Here is a 26397-nt window from a genome sequence, read left to right on the forward strand (position 1 = left end):
ATATGAGATTGAGAGAACTTCCCATTTACGCATCATGACAGGAAGTGAAGTCCATGGCTTTGTCACTGACACATTCATGTGAGGACTAAATCCACAGACATGATGCTGATACTTTCCCCTAACATTAAATTGCCAAAGTAGCTTAATCCAATCAATTATTTAATAACATCCAGTGATGGAATGTATCTAAGTACATTTATTCAGGTAATGTACTTCAGTTTGAGGTTCTTGTACTTCACTTGAATATTTCCATTTTCTGCCATTTATACTTCCACTCCTCTACATTTTGGTGGCAATTACTGTGCTTTCTACTCCACTACATTTATTAGATAACTTAAGTCAGATGTGTCCTTGATGACTCTGCAACTGCAACTGCATCTGCAACTTCCCTCCAGTTAGTTAGAACTGAAGATGCCTCTTGGATGAGAAGTGAAACATCTGCAAGAAACTGAAACACATCCAGCAATCTACGACACAACACTTTGAAGAGACTAGAAGACTTTATAAGTGTAATTAAATGCATATATGTGTTAAAAACAGTGCACTTTGATGTTCATTCATTTGAAACTGTTCGTACTTTTAAAACATATGTTTCCCATATTTTTACTTTCAATGTAAGGAATAAGAAAAATTGACTGATTTGACTGTAATGTGGAAGTATTCAAACAAAGTGCATTGCCCGTCCTGAAGCCAGCTGGGGGCGACATTAGCCTATTTCAGCTGTGTGGTGTTGCCTCCTCTGTCCAACGTATTCTGAGAAGTGTATCGTTAAATCACATTTGGCTTTTTCATTGTCAACTAGGGAACACGTACGCTGTTTCACCTGAACATGAAGGCACATTATTTCGTGCTAAACGCTGAATATGTGCGGAGAGCAGGCTGGTGGGACCTCTCCGGCGGTGACAGCTGACAGCTCCCTGCTTTGTTTACATCCTGGCCCGGGAGCACGCGCTAAACTCAACTCACTCTCCTATTGGCTGTCCAGCTCTGTAGCTCCGCCCACCCCGGCAAACAGAAAACACAGGAACAGAAAAGAAAAAGGATGAGATGAAAATAACGCGATAATTATGTTATTTAAAGCCTGTTTCTTAACAAGAGTGGCTTTACTATACATAAACCAGACACTTTAAGTAAGTAAACCGCGTTCGCTCTCTCAAAGGTTAAGTTGCTCGTTCAGTTAGCTTAATGGTTAAAGAACAAACTGCAGTTAAATCAAGTTAAAGGTAAGAAATAAAATAAGTATGAATGGAATGTTATTTACAGCAGTAAGCAGAAGTCTCTTGACCTCGTCTGACCCCGGGTTAAACGGTTGCGGGTTGGGAGCGTGTATTTACACATGCGCAATGTGCCGCAGAATCATTTGTTGGCGCGAGCGCCAACTGCAACTTAGTTTGATTTGGGCTCAGAACCGAGGAGGGTGACAAGCAAGCGTCGGTGATCCTGTAAGGTTAGCACGTCTCTTCAGCTTTGTAGTTTTACATTTACAGTTATGAACCAGTTCTAAGTGCTTCATGTGCAAGTGTGTAATGTTGTGGCTCAGTGAAAGCAGCAGTTTGGTTGTTATTTCGGTGTTTGTAAACTCGGTCGCAGTGGAGCTCATAATCTGAGTACCGGTAGCTGCGTTTAGCAAGCTAGCATCATGTTAGCTAACACTAGCCTGATTAACATTGACTTTTTGACTGTGAAATATGTTTTATAAGCGTCTGTTTGTGGTGAGTAAGCTGTGTTTGCATCCTCTGAGCTTAAATTAGTCAACTAAATCTTGAGAGTCCCCTCCATCTGTTCCTGGTTCGATCACCCGTATAGATATACGATAATGCATCTAACTCACGATTGAACTAACAAATCAGGTCACACGACATATAAAATAAATCGTAACGGAGGAGTTGTTGATAGTGCGGTCCTATATTAGTGTTGTATGAAAACCATTTTATCATTGGTGGTTGGCACAAAATGTCCTCCCCTGGCCTTTGTGTTGCTGCATTAAGGCAGCTGTTGTAGCTGCATGTCTCTTTGTCCTGTTCATGGTCGTTTTGTCTCATGAAACTGCAAGATCCTCAGGACAGAAACTTGCACGGATGTAATATAAATCATCAGAGATTGAAGTTTTAGCAGCAGCGTTTTGTTTCCGGGTGGTGTTTGTGGTCATTTACGCGCTCATGAATATTGTTGGCGCGTATGATATGGTCTAATAGTTGGCACGATGCATATTCCGGAAACAAAGCGGGTTTATGTCTTTTCATCGGGCTGGGTTTTGCATGAAAGTATGATCTGTGCAAGCCAAGATAGTTGCAGCTGTTGTTACAGTTTCTGTCTGAGAGCCAACTTCCTGGTGGTGGTGGTGGTGTTGTTGTTAAGAAACTTTAACTTTGCTTCTATATTGTTCCCTTTTTTTTATAGATAGAAGCCGCAAACACCATGACTAGAAGAAGGTAATGACCTCTTGTGTTTCCTTATGAATTATTATAGTATCTTTATTGGCTGTTTATTAAATTCATGTTGATGTTTTTGCAGTGGTCGCCTGCAGAAAAGATCTGAAAATGCTTCTGGACAGAAAGGCCAGGTAAATAAGGTAACAGTCCTAACAAACCATTAATATAAGACGAATCTGAATAGCCATTAGATTACCAGATATTTTCTCTGTGGTCTGACATCCAACTTAAAAAAAACCTTTCTTTCCAGCAATGCAATAGAAAGAAGCTTCAGCCCCTGTCAAAACTGCAGTGTGAGAAGGTATGTATTTTAATTTACTGTATTTATTTATTGGGGGGCTGGGAGGTTGCACAGGCATGGCAAAAACTGTGAACTGTTTGTACAGTAAAATGATGAGATGTCTGTAATAGGGAGAGCAATTTGAGTTTTGGAGACCTTGTTTCCTTTCTGTTCATTGATTCTGTTGATTTTAAATAATAGAAATAATAAGATAATGAGTGCACTGCAACAGAATATCTCTGGCACTAATATTCATCGCTTTTCATTCATTAATATTTTACCCCTGACTCTGCATGCCACTGCCCTGTGCTTGTCAGCTTCTCTGTGCTCATCCCATTCCTCTAAAACTGTCTGTGACAAAGTGAAATGTTTCTACAACAGTAGACTTTACACTGTACAGCGCCTAGAGATGAGTTGTGATAGCTGAAAGAGGGCTGGGGGACATGTGAAAATTTCATAAAATTGTGAGAAATACAGGAGATTTGTGACCCCCAGAGGAACCGGAACAGGGCAATAGAAATTGGGAGTGTTTGGCATGTTTGCCCTTCCTTCTCTACTCGCTAAAATTCCAACTAACTTTTGCATTATCACCTTGAGCCGCAATGACAAAACAAAAGCTGAAATATCCGGTCTGTGCGGTTTAACACGTGTTCCATTCAATTTTCTCCTTTCCATGTCAGAATCAGTTGGTGCTTGACGGTGTTGCCAAGCCTTGTACTTCTGAGAAAGGAGCCGAATCTGAGCCGGGCTATGCAGTTCTACCTTCAGCAGATTCTTTAATTCGGCCGTCGCCTCTGCCTCATCTTGGGTGATTATCATTACATTTTGTCACTTTTACTTAAACTGTTAATCAAATATTGAAATAGTTGCAGAATAATTTTCTTTCAATAAATTCATTGACTGATCGTCACAGCTGTTTTCTACATGTTACAGATGGGGATCTTCTGAAGATGTGTGGGTGAAAATGGTTATCAGGGAGCAAAATTACAGACACAGCAAGAGTTTCATGCAGAAACACCCCGGAATACAACCCAAAATGAGATCAATCCTCCTCGACTGGTTAATTGAGGTGCGTCTTCAACTGCATCTCAGATTTATATCACAAAAGCTTACATTACAACACATATTTCATCATTGCTTATTGCTTATTGAAGTTAAAGCAACTTAACCTGTAATATATGTTGACTTGAATTGATACATCATGATTTAGATATTTAGAACAAGCCTTGTTTATTATCCTAAGACCAAACCTAAAAAAAAAACATTAGGCTACTAAAACATGACTGTTGTTTGCTGAGCTCTTCGATCCCTCATGAAACGCTCACCAGCAGTTTTGTTTGTCATTGGTTTTACCAGGTGAGTGAGGCCTACACTCTTCACCGGCAGACGTTCTACCTGGCACAGGACTACTTTGACCGGTTCATGTTGACCCAGAACAGCATTGATAAGGGCATGCTGCAGCTCATTGGGATTACCTGTCTGTTTATAGCATCAAAGATGGAGGTGAGGAATAACAGGGACAACCTCAGTGGACTTTAAAGACTTGGAAGTTTGGTGCAAAATACCCAGCATTATATTGGCATTATATTTTTGCCTGTGCCTGTTTTTAAGGTTTTTGATTTTATTTTCCTCCCTTGTAGGAAGCCTCTCCTCCAAAGCTCTCACAGATGGCCTATGTGACTGCAGGGACTTATTACGAGGACGAGATTCTTCAAATGGAGTTAATAATTTTAAAGGTAACACTGTTAAAAGTGTGGCGATATGCTGACTCATTATTTGACATAAATAATCCATGACGCTTTAGTTTTTGCATCATTCTCCTTTCTGTGTGTTTTGCAGGCACTGAAATGGAACCTTTGCCCTGAAACAGCCGTCTCTTGGCTGAAGCTTTACTTCCAGATGCTATCGATGAACACAAACTCCGACCTGCTGGAGCCGCAGATTCCACAGGACGTCTATGTTCAAATGACACGAGTGAGTGTTTGGGTTAAATCTTTTGGAATCATTCACACTGACACAAACCTCTGTGTCAGATTAGAGTCAAAAACCTTCAGACATGGTCGCAACTAAAATTTTACATTTAACTCAAATATGTCAACAAAAATGAAACAAGACTTTCAACTTGTTTTTGTCCAAAGTTTGGATTTCTCCTCTGGAAATGTGTGTCAAACAGAAATAGTATATTTTTATATTTAAACATAACATATTAGAAAACACAATCTTGTCATGGTGATATCTGTTAATCAAATTTCTTTCCCTATTCTGTCCAAGTGTCTCCCCTTGAGTCGGGCTCATGCTTAATGCTGTTGTTTCTCCTTTGCCTCCTGTTTGACTTCTCCAGCTGTTAGACCTGTGTGTCCTCCACATGAACTCTCTGGACTTCCAGTATCGAGTGTTGGCCGCCTCAGTCCTGTCGCATTTCATTCAACAGGAAGCAGTTGAAAAAGTTACAGGTAAGAGTTGGGATTATCAAGTTTGTAGAAATGTAAATATGAATTTGAAAAATATGTTTAATGTGTGATTTCATGGTCTGACCCACAGTGAGGTTACCTGGTTAACTTCATGGAAACATGCTTATATATATATATATATATATATATATATATATATATATATATATATATATATATATATATATATATATATATATATATATATATATATATATATATATATATATATATATATATATATATATATATATATATATATATATATATATATATATATTTTTTCTCTGTGTTCAGGTCTGTCGAAAGACGCAATCCAGCCGTGTGTTAACTGGATGGCTCCTTTTGTGGAGTCGGTGGGCTGCTTCGGCAGAGCGATGCTGAAGGATTTTGTCAAAGTGAAGACAGAAGACAAACACAATATCCAGACACACACAGACTACATGGCCATGCTGGTTAGTGTTTTCTTGTCCTACTTGTTGAGACTTTACTTTACATTGAACTGAATGATGATTTTTTGGTTAAGAGACTTGCTAAGGAAAACCAAAAGCACCAGAATATTTTTCTTGTGTGCCAATGTCCCACTATCTTAAGTTTCTGACTTTCAACCTCTTTTTATTTTAGGAGTACGTCAGTAAAAAGGAGGTGAACAGCCAGTTTCCCACTCCTCCCAACAGCACAGAGAAACCCTGCACACACTGAACTACAAGAGAGACTCTGAAGTGGTGTGGACAGAGAGGACACAGGGTTAATGTCCCGCAAAGACTGAGTTCTGCTCACTGGAAGCAGTTCCTAACCAGTGAATGAAAAAAGGCTGATAACTGGAATACAGAGTGTTGATGGGAGCTTACTAGCATTAAGCATTATCCAGGATAATGTGCTTATATTTTAAACTCTTAATCTTTGGCCAAAGCATTTTTTTTCTTCCTGATTTTTAGCTGTTTTAGCAACTGGGTGCTTTAATTTAGAAAAGAAAATGTTTTTTTTTTTTTAAAGTGTCAAATGTTTGCTGAAGTTACTTCATTTCTAGGAAATGAGATTCTATTACTGAAAGTGATGTGCAATTGTTTACTTTTGTAGCATATTAAATATGTGCAGTCAGATAAAATCGTTTAAAAACTGCTTCAGGGTCATTCAAAATGTTAGATAGCTTTTAAAAGTGATGTTGTTGAAACAAGCTGAGTGTACTGCCGCTGCTTCACTGGTCAGCATGTTTCTCACTTATCTTCACCATGCTGTTGTAAACAAGCCATTGTATGTGTAACTCAGGGTAATGGGTAGTCACTGATTTATTTTTTTTAAAGAATCCAAATCAAATGATTACAAGTGTACAAAAAATGACCAACTGTATTTATTTAGAAGTTTATTTTCTACCACAAAATAAAAATGTACATTCCCAACCCCCCCATGTCTGACAGTGGTTCACATGTCTCTCCTAGAAATACAGTTTGGCCATCGCCTGCAGGAACCTCTTCTTTCTTTTCTGTGCAGCCAGCTGCAGCACTTCCTCTGGGTTGCTGGTGTTCAGCTCGGCCTGTCCGATCGCTTTTATCTGAAGAAGAGCGAAGAGTTAGAAACTGATGTAGCGTTGAAACAGACACCCCAGGTGAGAGTCAGGATTTGGTTGAAAAGATTTAGATGTGTATGATGTATATCATCCATCTTTCAAGAGAATATATAGTAATTATGGATGCAAGTGAGGAGAATGGCGTGTGAGTTTGTCCTGATTCCTTGTAAAAAAAGGAAAAAATGGTATTTTGTGTGCTGAGGACTTGTTTTTGCTGTTGTATCAAAAAGGTATCCAGTAAAATGTATTTTTAATAGTACTGCATCAAAGTTTAAAATTCTGCTCTTGTGACAAACTCGGTACAAAAAACACTGCTCACCGCTATTTGTCTCTTCTCAGTCTCTCCTCGTTTGTGGTGAATATCTGAACACAGTCAAGGAAAAATGTTTAAATACAAGTCATTGAAGTTAGTACGATTCCTAAAAGAACTGTAGTACAAGTGGCCTAATAAGAGACAAGGTGACAATGACGAAAAGACATTTAAACAAAACGTCCTCAGCATGAAGGTCTGTTTAGCCCTCATGAATAAAAAACAAAAAGGATACGTGTGAGGTACTCCAGGATGGTGACGTCCCAGATGTAGTCGTAGAACGAGTCCATGGCGTCGTGACTGTAAGGACGGAAGATGAAGTAAGAAATGTTCAAACTGGAGCCGTCGCTTCAGTCATTTTTAAGCCAGAATGTAAAACATTTTTTGTTTCCAGCTTCTGAAATGTGAGGAGCTGCTGTGCTTCTTTGTCATTTATGACAGTAAATGAAGAGGGTTTGGGTTTTTGACTGATGGCTGGACAAAAGAAGCAATGCCACTTTGGGCTCGGGGAAATTGTGACAAGCATTTGTCACATTTGACATTTCACATTTTAAACAATTACATGATTCATCGTGAAAATAATGGGCAGATTAATGAATAATGAGAATAATTATTAGTGTCATCCCTGGTGCTGTCAGTCGGTCCTGTTCAGTGTGTTGGGTCGTACCTGTTCTGTTCCTGAAGAGCTTTAAATGCAGTCATGTAGTCGACCTCTCGAAGAAACTGACAGAGGACAGCAACCTGGACAAACAAAAACAGATGCTGAAACAGTAAACAGTATGTGAAAATAAACCCCCTAACAGGTGCTTATTCAGTCTACTATCACGGAAAATTACTAATTGACCAGTTTTACTGTCAGGACATGGAGTCTGACGGGGAGTTGGCCTCTGACCTGTGTGTGGCAGTTCATCATTGAGCAGCACTTGATCATTCTCTTCAGGACCTGCAAACAACAGTCATTACAGTTAATACAGGATTTATTCACTTTAGTTACAGCTCAGAAAATATAAATGGACTAAAACCATGATTAAAAGGTGGCTTAAGTGTGTTTAGTTTCCTATTTTTGAAATCAGCTCATAGAATATGATGTGTTGTTTTAAATTAAAGATTTTAAATTGTTCTAGATTTGATCAAAAATCACATCAAATTGTCAGCAAGAGATAACTTTATACTTCTTGCTGCGGAGGAGCTGTTCATTGCGAACGCAGGGGTAATCTTTTATCAGTGTACCTGGTCAGTGTAGACATCAGGGGGGACAGCTTTGGTGAAGAAGTCGGAGGACACAGCTCCGGCCTGGAGGTAAAGGTTCAGTGCAGCAGAGTACTGGTTGGTCACTGAAAAGGGAGAGACGGATGAAATAAAGGAGGCTTCAGCAGTGAGACCTTTAGTTTATCCCCCACAGAGAGACAGCTGAAACAATTAAAGAAAACTTCTAAAACTAGCATTTTAGACACACAATTCCCTGATTAAATACTTTCTGACTGAAAGACGAAAAGCCAAAACAATCGACCCTTCTGATATTCTCTTACCAAAGTAGATGTCAGCCTGCGTGATGAGCCACGACTGGTTATTAGGATTCAGGGTGAGAGCGTAGGACACCAGCTCTTTGACCGTCACGGCCACAGCTTCCACATCTACTGCCTGGATGCTGTTCCACAAACAACATCATCATCATCATCATCATCATCATATTTAGTGGCTATTTGAGAAATCTGTAACATTTCATTGGGAGAATAAAGTGTTCTTACTTTGCTAGAGTGGAAGGCCAGATGGTGAGGTGTTCTGCTGTCACCTCATTCACAATGTCATCCTTAAAGAAAGAGAAAACAGCTGGTTAACCATCAGAGGGTTTTTTCCCATTCTAGCCATCTTGTTTTGCCGTCAGCCTAAAATTTGTCAGGCGTGTAGAGACTTACCCTCACTATGCTGTGCAGCCTCACAAACAGTGAGATGAGGGTTGTCAGCACCAACGGCTCCTGTGAGAATTAAGGAACTTGTTAGTTTTGCATCGACGGCACCTCATCCAATAAAAACGTAATACCGCCACATTGAGTTAAAGGTTGGCCTCGGGGATACTTACTCTAAGTTTCTTGACGAAAGTGATGAATTTGCTCCTAAATGGGTCAGACAATGAAAACATATCAGAACGAGCGTGACTCTTTCACCTGTAACTGTAAATACCATAACTTCCTGAGTGTTTGCAGCGTACCGGTAAAGGATGCCCATAGAGGACTCTCTGTGTTTGATGAGGCCCACTCTGCCGTCGTTGTTCCTCTTGTGTTGGATGGACATGCTGCAGATCTGCACCACCACTTCCCACAGCTCCTTGGCCGTGCGCCGACACTCTTTAGGACCCGGGAGCTCTTTGCATGTCGAAGCCAGGAGCTGACCGAGCTGTCAGAAGGAAACAGACGGGACGGGCTTAACAAGAGAAAACCACAGCAGACCTTTTCTATCCCATCATCACTGATGGTCCATATATTCCAATTGAATTACTGTAATGGGCTTGAAAACAGATGCTTTACCTTGATGTATGGGTTGTTCATGACCAGAGACGGTGGCACCTGCAGGGTCAGGTAATCGTTCTCCCTCCAGTTCAGCATGAAGGCGACACACTCCTCTCCAACCACCTGACGCAGAGGCAGATCTGGAGACAAAAACGAGGACGTCCCGTGATTCGGAGCACATGAAACGGGTTGGTGAAGACTCCACAGTTTCCATCCACTCACCGTGAATCCTCATCTCCAGGTAGCCTCTGACCCTGCTGACCAGGTCGGGCGGCGGTCGCTCCTTGCTGCCCTCGGCCGCCATCGTCTCGTGCGCGCGGACCTCCAGCAGCAGCATCTCGTTCAGCATCACCTGCCTCAGCTTCGGGGAGAACTCGGTAACGAGCTCCAGGCAGGCGGAGAAAAGCTGCCGTGCGTGGGCAAAGTCCTGAGAGGGAAGGGAAAGAAATGATTCTCACTGCTGAAAAATGATTGATGTTAAACTATTTGATTAACTTTTTTTGTCATTTTGATGCGTAATTATGATTACTATTTATTTTGAGGTAAGTTTTCCATGCACACCTTAATTGAAATGCAGTGGAGTCCTTTGGCCATGAGGATGTAAACCAGGTCCTTTGTCAGGTTGTCTTTAATGCCGAGGATCACGTTGATGTAGTCTGGAGGAACCTCCCACTGCGCACACAAACAGAGAGAGGTAGTTTAGTTGTTTTTGTGTGTATTCATTATACATAAAAATGAATTTATGAAGCTCCTTCACTGTTAGAAGTGTCTCGGATGCTGGAAGAGAAAGAAGATGAAGAAGTGCATTCAGGATTTATAATAACGCTGCTATTCAGTGTGTTGAACTCTGACCTTACTGTTGACCCTCCAGAAGGGTCGTTCAGCCATGCCGTGGAGTTCGATGAGGATCTGCCTGATCCTGCGCGGCTCCAGCAGAAGGATGAGCTGCTGCTCCAGCTGCCCGATGTTCACACTCGCTGAAGCTGCGGAGGGATGAAGTCACAAGTTTTAAGAGACGGGAACGTACCGGTGAGCAGCTACAGATCACATGCTGGAGAGAGATTTCCTGTTTGACAGACAACAAAACATGACATCAGAAGAATCTACTACCTGGAATGTCGTAGAAAGAAGGCAGAGGCTTGGCGCTGAGGTTGATGGTGGCCGATCTCTTCCTCATCTGCTCCACCAGGACCTTCCTCTCCTCCTCCTTCAGCAGCTCCATGAAGAGCTTATGAGATGACACCACAAACAGCAGAGGCAGCTCCTCCAAGCTTTCACACAGAGTCCTGCAAGATACGAACGGTTTCATTTAAAAGATGATTTAAAGATACAGTTTTATGTCGAATCTGTGCCGCGACACATGCAGAAGGTGAAGAAGACACTGCACAATGATGTTGTGGCCAGCTATTGGTTCTGATATTTAAAAAATAAAATAAGCTAACACATCAGCGTGTAGTAAAATATGAAGATAACCTCCTCTACGTTTCTTATCAGGGGCACGTAAAGCGACACAAACTCACTTCATGAAAATGGCCATGTTTTTTCTGGATGTCTCAGATGGACGCTCCTTTTCCAGAGAAAGTGTGCAAACCTGCAGGACGATGAATGCAGTAGCTTTAAAAATTCCGGTGTGCCAAGGTTTGTGCTTTTAAGAATTACCCCTTTGTGATGTCCCAAGCATTTACAACTCCTGTAAAGATCATGACATAAGAGGACGAGTACCTCTAAAATGAAGTCCACCATCCTTTTACTCGGCTTTAGGAGGAGCTGCTGGAAACGCACGCTGAGGATTTCTCCTTCCAAAGCGTCTCGGACGGCGTTGCAAACGCACAGTTTGTGGCAAACCTCATCCAGGCCCGACTCCCTGCAGAGTGGCAGAAAGGCTTTTTTGTTTTTTTGATTCTCGGTGGATATGCAGATTAAAATAATGAAAATACAGACGATAGATTTCGTGACACTAAATGAGTTTTGAATTGTGGTCTCACCCTTGTTGGGCTTTGTAAAGAAACTCCCTGAGAACAGATCGTCTGAAGTTGTTTGGCAAACTGCGCGACACGTTGTCTTTGATGAAGGCTTCGATGACGGCCTGTCAGAGAGAGGAAGTGCAATTTAACAACTAATGTCAAGTATTTCACATAATTCACTGTGGATTTTACTGCTGGGGACGGACGACATGCAGTATTAATTATTATTTATTGTCGAGTATTTTTACAAAACAAAACTTGAGCTCGACTGTGACTGCGGCGTCTGCTCTGACCTGGTAGCTGTGCGCCCGGATCAGACTGTTGATGTGATTGTAGCCTGTGGTCTGAGAGTCTGAGTCACACTGTTCAGTCAAAGCTTTGCAGGCGTTCCAGTAGCCGGCGAGACGTTTCTCATCCAGGTGAACGTGAACGGTCGAGTCCAGCTAAAAAAAAAACATACAGAAGATACGACTGAGCTCAACAGATTTTGTTGGAGGCAAACTGTAACTTAATGTCGACAGTAAAAGGTAGAAATACCTTCTTTAACAGTTCCTTGGTCTGTCTGAAGTGATCTCGGGCTTTCTGATAGGCTGACTGGTCTGTGCAGCCTTGCTGGAAGAAAATACCTCCCACATCATAATGCACCTGAAACACAAAATACAAATGCATTTTCACAGCAAAATGTTATTCCCAATTTTTCTGAAGCAGACATTACTTCATGTGATCTGCATTCAGAAGCCAACAGTGTGTTTCCCACTGACCTGACAGTGCAGCTCATCGGCACTGATAAGAAGCCCTGCAGTCGAGGACTCCGTCTCTCCGTTGGCAGCAGCGTCAGCAGCCAGCAGATCCAGAGTCCTCAGGGTGTGAACGTAGAAGTCTTTCTTCAGCTGCAGAGCTCCTTCCAGGACACTGATGGAGTCAGTCGCCTGCTCCTTCAGCTGACGACATGATGTTAAATCAAAAGAAAGTACATTTAGTTTAATCTACTAGACATTTTCGGCCGACAGATACTGAAGTGAATACAGAAACAGGTGTCACAAAGACATAACAAAATCATAAATACTAAGTAAATCTAGCATGAAGAAATGTTTCTGAAATATTTATCAATATCAGCAACAGTCCAATAAAGTGTATTTCAAGACGGCCTTTTAAAGTTTCCAATAAATACAAAACGTGTAAACTCACCACAGTGAGGATGTTGTCAGTCATCTCCTTCTCCTGCTGCACAATACTTAACCTGAAAGAGTTCACAAGACACAAACTCACTATCGACTTGTTACCATTCAAACTGAGCACCTTTCTTTTAATCTTTGATATTTTATGTGCAGCTGGGTCTGACTGTTGTCATACGTCATTTTTTAGATAAGCAATTTAAGCTTGTTGCGATTACGGGAAGGAAGGAGCAGAATTTACATGTTCATCTGGTGAGGTCCCGGTTTGGTCTGTTTCTCTGGAAAGCTGCTCAGCACGATGGTTCGGATGGCCCTTTGACAGACACAAGAAGAATTAGAGAATAAAAATATTCTATTCTTTCTATTCAAGTGGTTTCCTCCCTTCATCTACATTTATTCTTTGGAACTAAAGTGAATTAAGTCCACTTTAAAGTTGTAGTAGCTCACTCTAACATTGGAAGGTAATTAAACAATTTGATGTGTCTGACCCTGATGACATTTTCCTAGTAGGTCTCACTCACCAGCGGTTGTATATGACGACAGCCATGGCTGTGGTAGGAGGCAGAGTGGACAGATCGAGGTCGACGTGTTTCACCCCCGGTGGCACTTTGCTCACACACAGGAGCTCATTCAGTAACATATTTAATACAGGAATGGTCAAGCTGGCAGGAAAGAAGGATAAATCATTACGTGATGCGATCAACCGTATGATTTTACAGAATGCACGACAACTGGAAACAGGTAAGACATGATTTTAATATTTTCAACTTTGCTGAGATGGGCACAAATACATCAAATACCTGCTATAAAGTATATCAACATAAAATACAAAATACTGGTTAAGAAAATGTATTTAATAACAATACAAAAAACACTGACTTCCTCCACGTTATTATGAGTCTCTTACCCTTTCTCCAGAACATCCAGATCCCACTTCAGGTGTGCAGCTACTTTCAGTGCCAGTAGCTTCAGGGTGCGGTTCCTCCGGTTATCTGCTGGAGGCTGAACTTGATTCTGCTCGTTCACTGAGGGTTTGGACGCCTGCTCCAGGAACTGGATGATCAGCTGCACTCCTGTCGGGTCTGTGGGAAACATACACAGGGACACATTAATAAACACATAGCACAGTCATTAGTATCAGCAAATATCAACATGAGCTACAATAAGGCGTTTAATAAATCTAAGGCTCAAGTCATGCAGAGCTGACCAGGATTAGGCTTCAGCAGGTGATTCTCCAGCAGGCTGCCATCCAGGAGGAACTCAAACCAGGAGGTCTGAAGAGGTGTGCCGGGCCGACTGCTGGTCACAGCAGCCACCCGGTCAGCCGCCTCCACACTCATCCTCCCCTGGTGAACAACAACAATGATTATAAAGCATGTTTTATCTTTTAAGACATCTCAGTGACCTACAGTGAGGGTGATAGGGAATTATGCTCTGGAAGAAAGCTGTGTGTGAATCAAGGATGTATACAGATCATATTTACACTCTAAATACAGGTGACAGTAATGTTAACTTGTGTGGCCTTAAAGAAGCGTTGTCAGGTCTGAGAATGTAATAATAAAGTGATCATCAGGGTTACTTTTCATTCGAAATAAACTTATATATAACTTTATATTCACATGTGTTTAAAAGAAGAGAAAACAATTATGTTTGCAGCTCATAGTTCCCTTTTGAAAACATCTGCTCAGGTTGTGTTTATCATCTGTACATGTATTAGCTAATGGTCTTTTAATGACTGTTATGGCTGGTTATAGGAGTACATATTCAACCGCTCATGCTATCTTCATTTGTAGCAGCTTATCTTCACACCTTGAAAGAAGCTAGCCAGTTAGCTTCGTATCAATAAGAGTTAAATTTTTTGTAGGGGTCTGGGGGGCTTTAATATCAGTGACACGTAGTCCCGACTGGGCGGAGTGTTCAACCTTTCCCGCAAGAAGAGTCGAAATATTGTTGAACCGCGGTGCTTCGGGGCTGCCAGTGTATAAAATCAAGCGCCCCCTTCCACCCATTCTCTGTTATGTTCAGAGCAAATGTTGTGTTTAGCTAACATTCTAGCTAGCGCGCTAGAATGTTACCCGGATACAAAGGGACGTATTATCTTACCTTAGCAGGCCAAAATGCACAAACAGAGGAGGATATATCAGCTAAATATACATAAAATATTATAAAAAATTAAGTGCTGGAGGGGCAACACGAACTGATTCTCACATAATTCATTCTGCGCTTCGCCATCTTCCAGCGCACTTCCGGTTCCGGTTCGTCGCCAGGGAAACACACAGTTGCGCCATGTTTGCGCATATTTATGCTCCGTGCGGGATAAACAGTTTAAATACTCTCATCTATAAATACGGGACATATTTGTGTGTATGAGACATATGCGTGTGTGAAAGAATGAGTTATTTTGTTAATTATAGAACTTTTACATTTAAATTGTCATGTTCTCATTTTTCAGTCTTGAACTTCCTGATTCATTAGACCTGTCAGGCAAACTTGACATTGAATTTACTAGACTTAAGTTCATCAAAATGTTGGCCCTGCATAATTTAGACTTAAGGTTCATGCAATAAGAGATTAGTTCTGTGGAGGAAAATTTCACCCATAAACAAGATTACAAATGTGATGTAAAATTAAAGAGAAATCAGTAATCACCAGGTTATTAGAGAGTAAAAGCAAGTAGGAAACCATGTATGAGGAATGGAAACAACATATATGCATTAGAGGAGAGGTGAAGGAAATATCTGAGCACATAATAAGCATAACACAAAATATCAACACATACATACTTTTAATTTATGCAGTAATTCAATAAAACCTACTATTCTCTACATGGCCTTTGTAGAGTGAGTTATTGGTGAGATTTGCATAATAGCACCAGAAAGAATTCACCACCAAATACTTTAAGGTAACAACCAGAGGAAGGACATCTAGCTAGTCTGATTGATAAAAAGATGACAGTCAGTCAGTTCCCGCGTCTCAAAATAAACGTTTCCAGATGAAGAGGATGAAGACAATGCAGCAGAAACAAGCAGCTTCAGAATAAACCTCCACTACCGTTTACAGCTGAGAAAGACAAAGTTCTCAGTAGAGTCGCAAAATTCACAGATGTTGTCTCTACTGTCCTGTGTTGTGTTGTTCAATGTTTTGGTATAAAACCACGATGTTACTAAGTAGAATATATAGATCTGTTCCAAAACAAAACAGTAATTAAAATGGGAAAACATGTTTTGGTCTCAGTTACTCTTAATTATCAAATAAAATTAAATGTTGACATAAACTGTGTTGTGGTGGACTACTATATAACTGATCATGACTTTGATCATTACTCCAACATAAAACCTAATCATACCATATGTCCAAATATCTCATTCTTTTCTCCTAATCAAGACATACTTATCCAAATTTTATGAAATTCACTGAAAGATTTTACAAGCAAAACTGTCAAATATGTGCTTACATTCTGATTCATTTATGATAATAAACAACTATGCTTTTGGTTTTGGACTGTCTAGAGACGTCACTTTAGGCTCTGGAAAAATGTAATGAGCATTTTTCAAAATAAAATAAAAAATTTTATTAACTTATCAATTACTAAAGCTCTGATATTAGCATTCAGACATGATCCAGATAATGTTAACTTGCAGATGTTGACCATCTTAGTTTAGCCTGTTAGCATGCTAACATTTCCTAATTAGCGCAAAAAACAAAAGTACAACTGAGGCTGATGGGAATGTCATCAGTCGTACAGATATAGTTGAGTGGTGCTCAAAACTAAAATTTGGCCCAATGATGGCACTAGATGTGACGTTAAGGTCATCACACTAACGTCATTATAAATTAAACCTGAATGGGACGTGAATCTGTGTAAGATTAAGTGGTGGTCCTTCCTAAAGCTGCAGAGACATTTCACTCTGAACTAAAAACCTCATGGTGGCGCTAAAGTAACAGTCAGGGCATCACAAAAGTTATTGTGCTTCATCCTCTGGGAACCATGACTGTCTGTACCATAGTTTTGCGGCAACAATACATCCAACAGTTGAGATGTTTGAGTTTGGACCAAAGTGGAGGAACTACAGAGCCGTCTCTGCAAGCACGACCAAAAATATGACAACTTTTTGCTGTCTGACAATAGAGCTGTAACAAGTAATTGATTAGTTGTCCACCATTAAATGAATGGCCAACTATTGTAATAATTAATTTGAGTAATTTAAAGTAAAACATTTTCTTATTCCACCTTTATACATCAGAATATTTTCTGGTTTCTTTTCTTCTCTATGACAGTAAACTGATTATCTTTGGGTTGAGGACAAAATAATTCATTTGAGGACGCCAGCTTGTGTTGTGGGAAACACTGATCGACATTTTTTTCAACCAAACAACTAGTTGATTAATCAGGAAATATCAACAGATTGATCGTTAGTTGCAGCCCTATCTTAAAATAATGAAGCTAAGTAAATCTCAGCTGTTCAAGCTGTACAAAGTGACACGCAGACCACACACATCGACCTCTCCATTCATTAAATGCATCACAGTAAGGGTAACGCATGGCTTATAAAACTACAGTACAGTGATCAATATGGCGTATTGCAACTCCGGCATGGTCCTTTTATGTTTATCAAACAACCTGTCGGACAAAACAAGAAGGATGTGCAGCTCAGTTGATCCCAGTTGGTTTGAATTTGCATTGACATCAGGATGTGAGGAGACGTTTCTCTGAGCGCTAACTGCAGAAACATACAGGAGTCCTCTTGTGTTACATTTCAGATATGATGTGAAACACTGGAGCTGAGCCTCAGCAGAGAGGCAGACGCTGCTGTCAGTACTGAAAAGAGATGACAGAGTTCACTTTGTAGACGTGATACGAGCGGTTCCAGAAAACTCGAGTGAAGTAGTTTGTGTATGGCGAGTAGTTCAACTTAATCTCCTGGCAGAATCTTCCGTGCTTGGAGAAAGAGTAAATCTCTCCTTTGTCATAAACAACCTGAGTGGGACAGAAGGAAACGGAAATATATCATGTCATCATGTCATAAGAAAAGAGTAGTTGAATATATTGGAAAAGTCATATTCTTTTTTGGAGTTAGATGAGAAGATAAATATTACTCTGCAGAAAATATGACCCAACAGCCAGTTAGCTTAGCTTAGCACAAAGACCAGAACTACATTAAATCATAATGTTTACCTCATGGCAACAACATGCACCATTTTAAACAAACAATATCACTTATACGGTGACAGACAGTATGTTCGGTTGCAGACTGATGGGAATCTGCAGCTTGGCGGCTCGAGGTGAATCAATAACTCACATGTCCATTGGCGATGTCGAGCAGGTCTTTGATCCGACAGCCTTTATTAAGAGAAAGCTCGTTGCAGATTGACTCCTCGATGATCACATAGTTTGTCTTCTGAGAGGTCAGAATCTTATAGACGTCCTCCGCAGACCTCATTGCATACACCTGGTAAGTCTACAAGAAGAGAGGAAATAATTATATTTATCAAAAGAAAAATAATTGTTTTGTATTGTAAACATTAAAGAAAATCTACATTATATGGACCAAGGCTAAAATTACTCTAGTCTAATTATGCCTTTATTAGAATCAGCAGAAAATAAGGGGAGAAATGGTGACCACGCAACAACATTTAGTGAGTTGTTAATGCTCATCTCACTCACATCTTCGGTCCTCCTCAGCAGGTTGATGTCTGAGTAAAGCGGTAAACTGGTCACTGCTGCACCTGAACACAACTTCACCATTCCTAACATCTGAGGGCTGCCTGCAAAGACAGCTGCCACTGGAGCCTGTGACCTGGAAGACAGCAAGAAAACATTAGATACCGCCATGATAAAGACTTTATAGGTATCTTTGAACACATAAAAAGAACTGATGACCCACCTGATCCAGCTGATCAGCTCGACTGTATCTGGGTCGTAGAACTCCGGCAGATCTGACAGCTCAGCTAAGACACGGGGGCAGTACTGCAACACAGAAGAAAGCGGTGTCGGGAGATATTATGTGCTTTAAAATGTCGGACATGAGGAGCTTCAAAAGCTGAAAATCTCACCTCTCTCCACAAACTGAAACCAATGATGGTAGGAACCGCAGTGCTCAGGATCAGAGACTGGAGAGGGAACAAATCACAGTTCAAATTAACAGCTTTGAGAAAGAGTAGGTTGACCTACATACATAATATTAAGAAATACATACGTTATAAGTTAATTATGGGAGAGTAAATAACTTTATAACAGCATTTTTATTGTCAATATGTCTCTGTGAGTCCCAGCTTGTTATAACTGTAAGCTGTTACCAGTGAATATAAGAGGTGACTCACCAGAACAACAGGATGGATGGACTTCAGTTTAAGCCACTTGAACACAGTCATCCAGAGGTCCGGAGAACACACGCCGAACGCTGTGAACATGCAGACGTATGGGGTCCATAAATACTTCATCCTGATGGAAGAAAAGAACACAGTCGATGTCTAGCTGTGAGTCATGAAACGTGTTAGAAGTCCAAACTCTTTAACACACGTTTACGTCGATGTGCGTACCCATCAAACAGCAGAGCCAGGCCTCCAAACAGCAGCGTGTGAAAAACATGATAGATGACCTCCGGCTGCTCTCCTATTCGTCCATCTTCAAGTCTGAGGTTGGTTGTCATTGGTTGACCACTGTATGAAAGTAGGAAACCACGATAAATGTTTACAACAGCCTCAAACAGACGCCATTTTGGCATTTCTGTGTGTTTAATTATTGATGTTGTTTGTACTTTTATCCTTTCTTTTCTTCTTTTATAGCCATTTAATTTGGTCATATGTCACTATAGTGCTTTACATCTTGAAAATTAAGTCATAACAATACACCCAAAAGAAATCATGTCATGCACTTTGTTTGGCACAACTGTCTAACCTGAGTCTTCTGTAAATCGTCTGCAGGGTGGACAGCAGGCAGACAGCGAGCACCAGGAAATAGAAAGGAAGGACTGATGCCTGCGTCAGTCGTAGAAATAAATCCTGACTGGGTGCCTGGAAACTCTCTTGGCACAGGAGGAAGTTGGTGACAAAGTCGCTAAAACAGGAGGAGAGAAAACATTCCTATTAGATTACATTAAGTTAGACTGTACGGACAGAAAACAGGAAAGTGACTAATATGGATACTGTTCATCACCACAGAGGATAATACATGGGGGCCAATTAATAGCTGAAACTCACGTCGTTGTGTTGAGCCCGAATTTTACTTCAAGGAACTTCAATATGAAGTCACTTTCACTCACAGGTGTCAGTTTCTGTAAATGAGACACAGTGTTGATTAACCAACAACATCAGAAGGACACATGGATCAGTGGAGGCAGCCAGTGAGATAATGTGATCTTACCTTGACCAGATAACTGAAGGTGATCCCTGTGGTGAAGACCAGGTGGAAATGTAGGAAGAGCTTCAGAACTCTGGCTACAAGAGGTCCCATCTTCATCTTTTGCTGCAAATAGAAAAAAAGAACAAAGCATAATAAAGATAAAAAAGAAAAAAAACCTGATATTTGAAAAGTTGCAGAAGAATGTTTCTTTCTTAATAAATTGAATGATTATACAGTTATCAAAATTCAGTGATCAACATCCGTGTGAGCTCTGACGTGAGGGAGCAGCTAACTCTACCTGGAAGTACCTCGCGAGCACTGAGCCAATCAGGAGGCTGAGCAGAGGCGAGCTGAGCAGTGCCGGGTTCTGAAACTGGAACAGGTAGGCGAGGAACAAGGAACTGAGGTACACCTTGTGTATATCAGCCATCTTAACATCAAAGATGGAGAGAGAGAGACAGACAGACGGAAATGGGAGAAATGTCTGAGTTGAGGACAATTCTGGGCAGAATCCATTTACAAACAGGTATTTTTGGGAGCATTTTTGTCCCTAAAGGAGGGAATTTGCTTTAACATTGCTTATGATAATTAAACAAAGCTTTGTGTTTGATTTATTTGTTGGTGTCAAAGCTTGAATATGAATTTATTTTCAGTGTACAAAATGTGTTATTCTCTACTGCAACGAGTACAAAAGGGTTTAGTGCTGAAGGAAAAGTTCTACATTTGGGAAATATGCTTATTTCCTTTCTTGCCATCAGTTAGATAAGATTGATAACACGGTAATATATGTCAGTTAAATATTAGGACGCCTGCAGCCAGTTAACTTAGCTTTGCATGAAAAGAGACAGGGAAAATCAGATTGCCCGGCTTTGACTCAAAATCAACTAAACAGAACCTCTAAAGCTCACTTAACACGTAATTATTTGTCTGTTTATTCCCACAAAAAACAAAATGTAAGATGACAATTGTTTTATATGTGTGAAAATATTTCTTCGTCAGGTGTCTCCCTGAAGCTTGAGGTGTGCTACCAGGGAGATTTATCACCTCAACACTGACGGACTACTTTACCTTACGTGGCGGCACCAGGTCAAAGGAATCAAGCAGGAAAAGACAGAGGCCTTGGATGAAGAGCACGTAGTGGCTGTGTTCCCACACCAGGAGGAAGGTGACGGTGGTGGCACTCATGGTAAGATAGCAAAACATCTACAGAGGACAACAGTTTAACAGTGAGTGTACATGACTTGGATACGGCAGAGGATTATTTAAAACTAAAATCAGAGGCTCACCTCAGTGGCAGAGCTGATTTTATTACTCAGGAATCCAGTCAAAGCCGCAACCTGGCAAGAGAAGTAAGGCAGAGCCCAGTTGTCCCGCAGAGGGATAGCATGGTCCACTTTGGTTGTATCTGGTCTGAGGAGGAAATGAACCACAGGAGAGTTATCACAACATAACAGAAAGAAAACAAGTGAACCTGGGATTTGAAACATGAGGGTATTATGGTGCATTTAAAGTATTTGTTTTCAGAAAGCTTAAGTGGAGCAACAGAGAAAAAGGGTAAAAGAAAGGATGCATGATGAAGCTGGCAAGATGAAGTTGACTCTACCGTGTTGATCGACTTCAATAGGAGGAAGAAACACGATGAGGCATAAGCATGAAGAACAGGGTGGCAGAATTCCTCTCACCTGTTTATCACATACCAGGCCACCGCCAACATGCCGGCCACCCAGGTGCCGCTCATCACCCAGCTACACACAAACAGAGCGGTGACGTAGACAGCCTGCAGGCCGAAAACAGCACCGATGTAGAAGTAGATTGGCTCCACGACATCCTGAAGGAAGAGACACAAACATCAAGGTTTAATCACAGATGAGGCCAAATTGATAAATCTGACAAATCTAAAACTCTGCATACTATTTGCATTCATTTTGTTTTTGTTTATTGTAATAATTGATTGTAAGGTAAAGCTATGCAAAAGCTTGATCTTGAGAGATGAAGCATAGGCCATCCATTGCTTATCTTTACTGGGCATGATTTAGGGTCATAATCTCTAGTCTGCTCCAGGTGTATCCTTTTCCTCCACCCTTCTCCTCCACTTATGCTTCGGGCTTCCACAACTGTGTTTTTCTGATGGACTCCATGTCAGTGCCTGTTCGGTGATATTGTCAGTCGTCATTTTGGAAAATCCATGACCATTTACTTCTACTGAAAAACATCTTTACAGTTTCTTGGTACGTAAACTCTCATGTCTGACGGTTTCCAGCAGCAGGACAGACTCTTAACCACATGGAGAATTTGTTTTCTTTCTTAATTCAGGGCTTTCATTGTGAGATTTGCTATCTGGTAAAACTATGCTACTTGTCATGCCGTATGTTTCTTATTTAGAGTACTGAGTTGCATTCTTTTTGTTTTTGTTCTGCTAAGCAACAAATCCCTTCCGGAGGAGGCTACAACTGAAGGCCCCGAGGTCATCTAAGACAGGAATTATGTTGCTATTTCCAGTCTGTCTGCAAGTGTTTGCTTCCTCCAAGACAGAACACTGTCCTGGATTAGTACCTTTGTTTTCACATCTCAAATTATCACTGATTATAATATGACACAAAGTTATTGTAGGCTGCTAAAAACTGACATAATAATGAATATTACATGGATCTTGATAAAAAAACTGGGTGTATTTAGGGGCCTGGTATCTATGAGCGAGTCCAATTTGATGTGGATAAAGGTGGCTGTTGAGTCTTGTCTACAGTGTACGCTCAACTTAATTTCATTATAATTGCGCTTGATTTAACTTAAAGCAAGCTGATCAGAAAGCGAATGAGAAACCTTCACCTGGCTGCTTGTGATTCTGTATACGAAGCTGGTGATGAGCTCTGGATACAGAGACAGGCGTTCCACTATGTTGATGGTTTCACCCGAAACAGTCTTGTTATCTATCGTCAGCTCGTACAACCCTGGAGAACAAACAAAGAAGCACATGAGAACATTGGCATTGTTTCTATTACTACACATATGTTGCTACTATTAGTTATCCATCACTTTTATGTAGTCATATTTTTCCTTTTTCATTTTCTGTTTGCTGGACGCTTCAAATAAGCCCACTGGGTTTTCTGCCTCTTTCTGCACTCTATATTATTTGTCATCCTTCTTATAGTGTATATATTTTAAAGCGTGCAAACAAACAGAGTAGATTGACAGAAGGACTGCGACATTTAAAGCCCTTGAATCCAAGTTACTGTCCATTTTGGTGTTGGAGGTGTCTAAAAGATTCTCTTCTGGTACATGTACCTCTTTCAAACGACGGGGCCGTCAGCATGTGCTTGTAGTAGTAATAATAGAGTCCGCTGCCTTCTTGGAAAGTGATTTCACGCTCCAACTCCTGAAACACATCGAAGTGCATTTCAAAACTGGTATAATATGGCAGTGCAGTGAAAATATAAAGTGAGCCGTCAGTCACCCACCTGCCTTGTTGAAAACCAGAACTTCCTGTCATGATATGTTGACAGATAAACAGCATAAAGCATGCCACACGCAACTGCTGCCAGACATCCAAAGAACACCCTCACCAGGCACTGCAGAAAACCTGCTGAGGGAGCGGAGTCGTAAAAACAAACATTACATATCGGAACAAGTGGTGTTGTTTTCCTGCTTTTAAAAACTGCGTTACAATAAAGTGATGTCGTTTTCTTTCTGATTTGTTGCCCAGTGACACATTTGAGGTGTTTTTGCGATAATTGAAAAACATCGAGGTACATATTGTGTTAAATCTCGATTTGCCCTAGAAATATCTTTAGATTAGTTTAAGCTTATACCGCCCAGCTGTAGGAGAAACTAGTTTTCAAAGATGGATTCTGTATTATTGCTGAATGATGAAGGTTTAAACTGCTCGTAGAAAGCTGCACTTGTATGAGTAAATAAGACAGCACTAGAAAACGAAATACCTGCTATTGAAAATGATATATATAAACTTTCATTTTCATGCTGTATATATTTAACTCACTGCATATGTTTTGTGTTATCTTTGCACATTCCTGATTGTCTTTACACGGCAAATATTTGCACATTCTTAGGATATTTTACGCATTCCATTGTCTTTGTTTCAAACACTTGCGTTTTTACACATTTTTAATGGTAAATGATTCAAGGAATATTTTCTATTTAATAGTCACCATTCTTGATATCTGTAGTTTTTTCTTTTTCTTTTCTCTTGCTATGTTAATTGTTATGTAACAAAATGTAAAGGCAACTTCTTTGTATGTGAGAATGTGATATTTGCAATCCTGATTCCGTTTTCCTAGCTATGGCTAAAATGCATCCAACACTGTCTACTTGTTCAGAACAGTGGACTGCAAAACTGAAAGTCAAACTGCCGTCTGTGTTTGTAGTTGTTAGGGTTTTATTGATACTGCTACTCTTATTGATTGTCCTTATCAGCTCAGTTCTTTATTGGTGCGCCTATCAGTTCTTTTTATTGCATTTTATTTGCAAGATTATCTCACCGAAAACAAATTTAAAATATCAATGAGATAAGTAACATTTCTGACTTCCAAACACAGAATGAAGTTTAGAAAGGGCCGTCCAGGTTTGACCAGATACTGCAGGAGTAAACCACAAATAAACACAATGACATTCAATAGAATTTCATTTGCAAACTCTATGTGTGCGCATGTGTTCCTATGAATGTGAGAGAAATCCCTCAGAACATCCCTAATGCATACAAATATTGATTTACACAAGAGTTTTCTGACATGTGACATAGTTGTACTTCTGATTCTGATCATCAGATGATCAATCAAGCTACAGGAGTGAGGTAAGAGTGAACAGACTGATGTAAAGTTGACATGGCTGACAGTGCTGAGACTGTAGACACCTCAATAACTATGACACAAACTTACATGCAGAAGACATCTTGGACCTTCTGACAGATGACTCAGGTCTGTTTGATGCTTCCTGTTTATGTTGAGCATCCTCTTCTTTAACTTCATCCTCATCTTTCTGCTGCTTGTCCTCTGCTTCACCAGTGGACACACTCCCCTCATCCTTTGTGTTCACCGGCCCATTAACACCTGCATTAAAACAAACTGAAACTAGAACAATCACAGTCTTTGAGACAATCTTTACAAGCATCCCACTGAGTCGTGGTGGAAAAGTTAGCTGAAGTTACCAGATGCTTTTGCACAGGAAGCTAACTGCTGCTCAGGTAGCAAACTGCTAAGTTAGCTAAACTTACGCGTAGTGTGCAGCTCAGGCTCATTTTGGCGCTCATCTTCTTCTTTATCTCCCTCTGAAGTAGTCTCCGTTTTCCGGCATCTTATCTCGGTCATGACGATATCAAATTAATCCGAGAGTTGTCTGATGTGTTGAGACAGCAGCATGCTAGCTAACAAGCAGTTAGCTAACCCAGCAGACCTTAAACCAATACCTGGCTGTGCGTTAAGCTCGGCAGGTGACAAGCTAACCTACAAACTTCTTTTTTTCTAGATGAACTTTTCCGGTACGACGCGGTGGAGCAGCAGCTGTGCAGGAGTGGTGTTGTGATGTTGAGTGTGTGGAGGACTGGGCTGAGCACTGCTGCTGGGCTGGGCAGAGCGGAAGTGGCGGATACCGCCAGAGAGCAACGAAGAAGAGTGAGGACCAAACCTCACCTGGAATTCATGTCATTTAAGAGAACAGAAAAAAGTCAAATTAATAACACATTTTTGGGGTATTTTAACAATATAACATCATTATTTGCCCTGACTTCGACAGTTTTGTTTTCTTGCATCATCTTATCCTATTTTGGAAATATAACTTTTAAGAGCTAAAACAACAGTGAATTAACAGAAAATTATGATACTGAAAGTCTATTAATTTAAGTTGTTTGTGAAAGGAAAATGCAGAAACATCTTATTTTTCAACTTCTCAGATAGAAAGATTAGATTAGATAGAAACCTTCGTTTATATTATTTGGAGCTAAAACACTAATCGATGAATTAGACAATGGACACATTTGAGCAATTTAAAATCAAGTACATGTGCATAAATTGTAGGCTTTTATGTTGCTTTATGGAGAGGAATAAATAATCATGCAATTATTTGCAATTAACAATACACTTTTAATTAATCTTAATTAATTTAATTAAAGGTGCAATATGTAAGAGTTGGTCACCTGTCATTTTCATACTCAAAATAAACCAGGGGCAACATTTCACCAAGTTGACTGCTAACTGCTGTTAACCGTAGCTGTTCTTCGCTATTTTGCCCAGTTAGCCGTGCAGCTAGAGGTTCCAGGGGAGTGATAGCGTTAACACCGCTAACATAGGAGCTTTGAACCGAGATGGGCTAGCTGGTTAGCTTGCTATCTTCAGTAGATCTCTGCAATACAATACAGACATAA

The 26397-nt window shown here is 40.4% G+C and overlaps 3 protein-coding genes across 10 annotated transcripts; 1 reads left to right on the forward strand and 2 right to left on the reverse strand.

Moving 5' to 3' along the window:
* Window positions 1-1349: 1349 nt before the first annotated feature.
* On the forward strand, window positions 1350-6565 carry LOC115579364 (G1/S-specific cyclin-E2-like). 6 transcript variants are annotated; one of them, XM_030412869.1, is made up of 12 exons: window positions 1350-1447; window positions 2401-2432; window positions 2515-2572; window positions 2683-2733; window positions 3393-3520; window positions 3646-3781; window positions 4069-4215; window positions 4353-4448; window positions 4552-4686; window positions 5054-5165; window positions 5460-5617; window positions 5787-6565. In XM_030412869.1, exons 2-12 carry the CDS (start codon window positions 2419-2421, stop codon window positions 5862-5864), a joined length of 1113 nt encoding a protein of 370 aa, XP_030268729.1. In that variant the 5' UTR covers window positions 1350-1447; window positions 2401-2418; the 3' UTR covers window positions 5865-6565. The 6 variants fall into 6 exon arrangements, with proteins under 6 accessions (XP_030268729.1, XP_030268732.1, XP_030268734.1 ...); XM_030412872.1 differs by having other exon boundaries at window positions 2515-2563; XM_030412870.1 differs by having other exon boundaries at window positions 1394-1442.
* ints8 (integrator complex subunit 8) lies at window positions 6492-14945 on the reverse strand. Of its 2 annotated transcripts, none has more exons than XM_030412867.1 (28): window positions 14894-14945; window positions 13893-14031; window positions 13593-13767; window positions 13207-13347; window positions 12927-12998; window positions 12699-12750; window positions 12272-12451; window positions 12048-12155; window positions 11804-11953; window positions 11532-11632; window positions 11269-11410; window positions 11067-11137; window positions 10657-10832; window positions 10399-10529; window positions 10108-10218; window positions 9769-9973; window positions 9565-9686; window positions 9249-9433; window positions 9120-9153; window positions 8956-9015; window positions 8788-8849; window positions 8569-8687; window positions 8270-8373; window positions 7932-7982; window positions 7707-7780; window positions 7275-7339; window positions 7049-7092; window positions 6492-6714 (listed from the first exon to the last, which is right to left on the reverse strand). In XM_030412867.1, the coding sequence occupies exons 1-28, from the start codon at window positions 14915-14917 to the stop codon at window positions 6598-6600; spliced, it is 3015 nt and encodes a 1004-aa protein (XP_030268727.1). In that variant the 5' UTR covers window positions 14918-14945; the 3' UTR covers window positions 6492-6597. The 2 variants fall into 2 exon arrangements, with proteins under 2 accessions (XP_030268727.1, XP_030268728.1); XM_030412868.1 differs by having other exon boundaries at window positions 6513-6714; window positions 14789-14935.
* Window positions 14946-15453: 508 nt separating this feature from the next.
* Window positions 15454-25631, reverse strand: LOC115579411 (probable C-mannosyltransferase DPY19L4). 2 transcript variants are annotated; one of them, XM_030412932.1, is made up of 19 exons: window positions 25252-25630; window positions 24917-25087; window positions 23483-23607; window positions 23310-23400; window positions 22854-22975; window positions 21710-21855; window positions 21314-21437; window positions 21096-21230; window positions 20326-20457; window positions 20049-20150; window positions 19886-19959; window positions 19584-19742; window positions 19226-19345; window positions 19007-19127; window positions 18740-18796; window positions 18571-18653; window positions 18351-18483; window positions 17986-18144; window positions 15454-17663 (listed from the first exon to the last, which is right to left on the reverse strand). In XM_030412932.1, exons 1-19 carry the CDS (start codon window positions 25343-25345, stop codon window positions 17499-17501), a joined length of 2313 nt encoding a protein of 770 aa, XP_030268792.1. In that variant the 5' UTR covers window positions 25346-25630; the 3' UTR covers window positions 15454-17498. The 2 variants fall into 2 exon arrangements, with proteins under 2 accessions (XP_030268792.1, XP_030268793.1); XM_030412933.1 differs by having other exon boundaries at window positions 17445-17663; window positions 23483-23604; window positions 25252-25631.
* Between the last annotated feature and the right edge of the window lie 766 nt (window positions 25632-26397).

The sequence above is a fragment of the Sparus aurata genome, chromosome 3, assembly GCF_900880675.1.
Source record: "Sparus aurata chromosome 3, fSpaAur1.1, whole genome shotgun sequence".
Lineage (NCBI taxonomy): Eukaryota > Metazoa > Chordata > Actinopteri > Spariformes > Sparidae > Sparus > Sparus aurata.

Coding starts and splice junctions, on each gene's coding strand:
- LOC115579364 (XM_030412869.1), top strand. Junction 3,782..4,068: donor TCCTCGACTGGTTAATTGAG/GTGCGTCTTCAA, acceptor TGGTTTTACCAG/GTGAGTGAGGCCTACACTCT. Junction 4,687..5,053: donor TCTATGTTCAAATGACACGA/GTGAGTGTTTGG, acceptor TGACTTCTCCAG/CTGTTAGACCTGTGTGTCCT.
- ints8 (XM_030412867.1), bottom strand. CDS start 14,917: ATGGCGAAGCGCAGAATGAATTAT. Junction 7,781..7,931: donor TGATGAACTGCCACACACAG/GTCAGAGGCCAA, acceptor TTGTTTGTCCAG/GTTGCTGTCCTCTGTCAGTT. Junction 6,715..7,048: donor CTGAGAAGAGACAAATAGCG/GTGAGCAGTGTT, acceptor GCTCTTCTTCAG/ATAAAAGCGATCGGACAGGC.
- LOC115579411 (XM_030412932.1), bottom strand. CDS start 25,345: ATGACCGAGATAAGATGCCGGAAAACGGAGACTACTTCAGAGGGAGAT. Junction 19,346..19,583: donor ACGATTTACAGAAGACTCAG/GTTAGACAGTTG, acceptor ACTTTCATACAG/TGGTCAACCAATGACAACCA. Junction 18,484..18,570: donor GAGCTGATCAGCTGGATCAG/GTGGGTCATCAG, acceptor GCTGTCTTCCAG/GTCACAGGCTCCAGTGGCAG.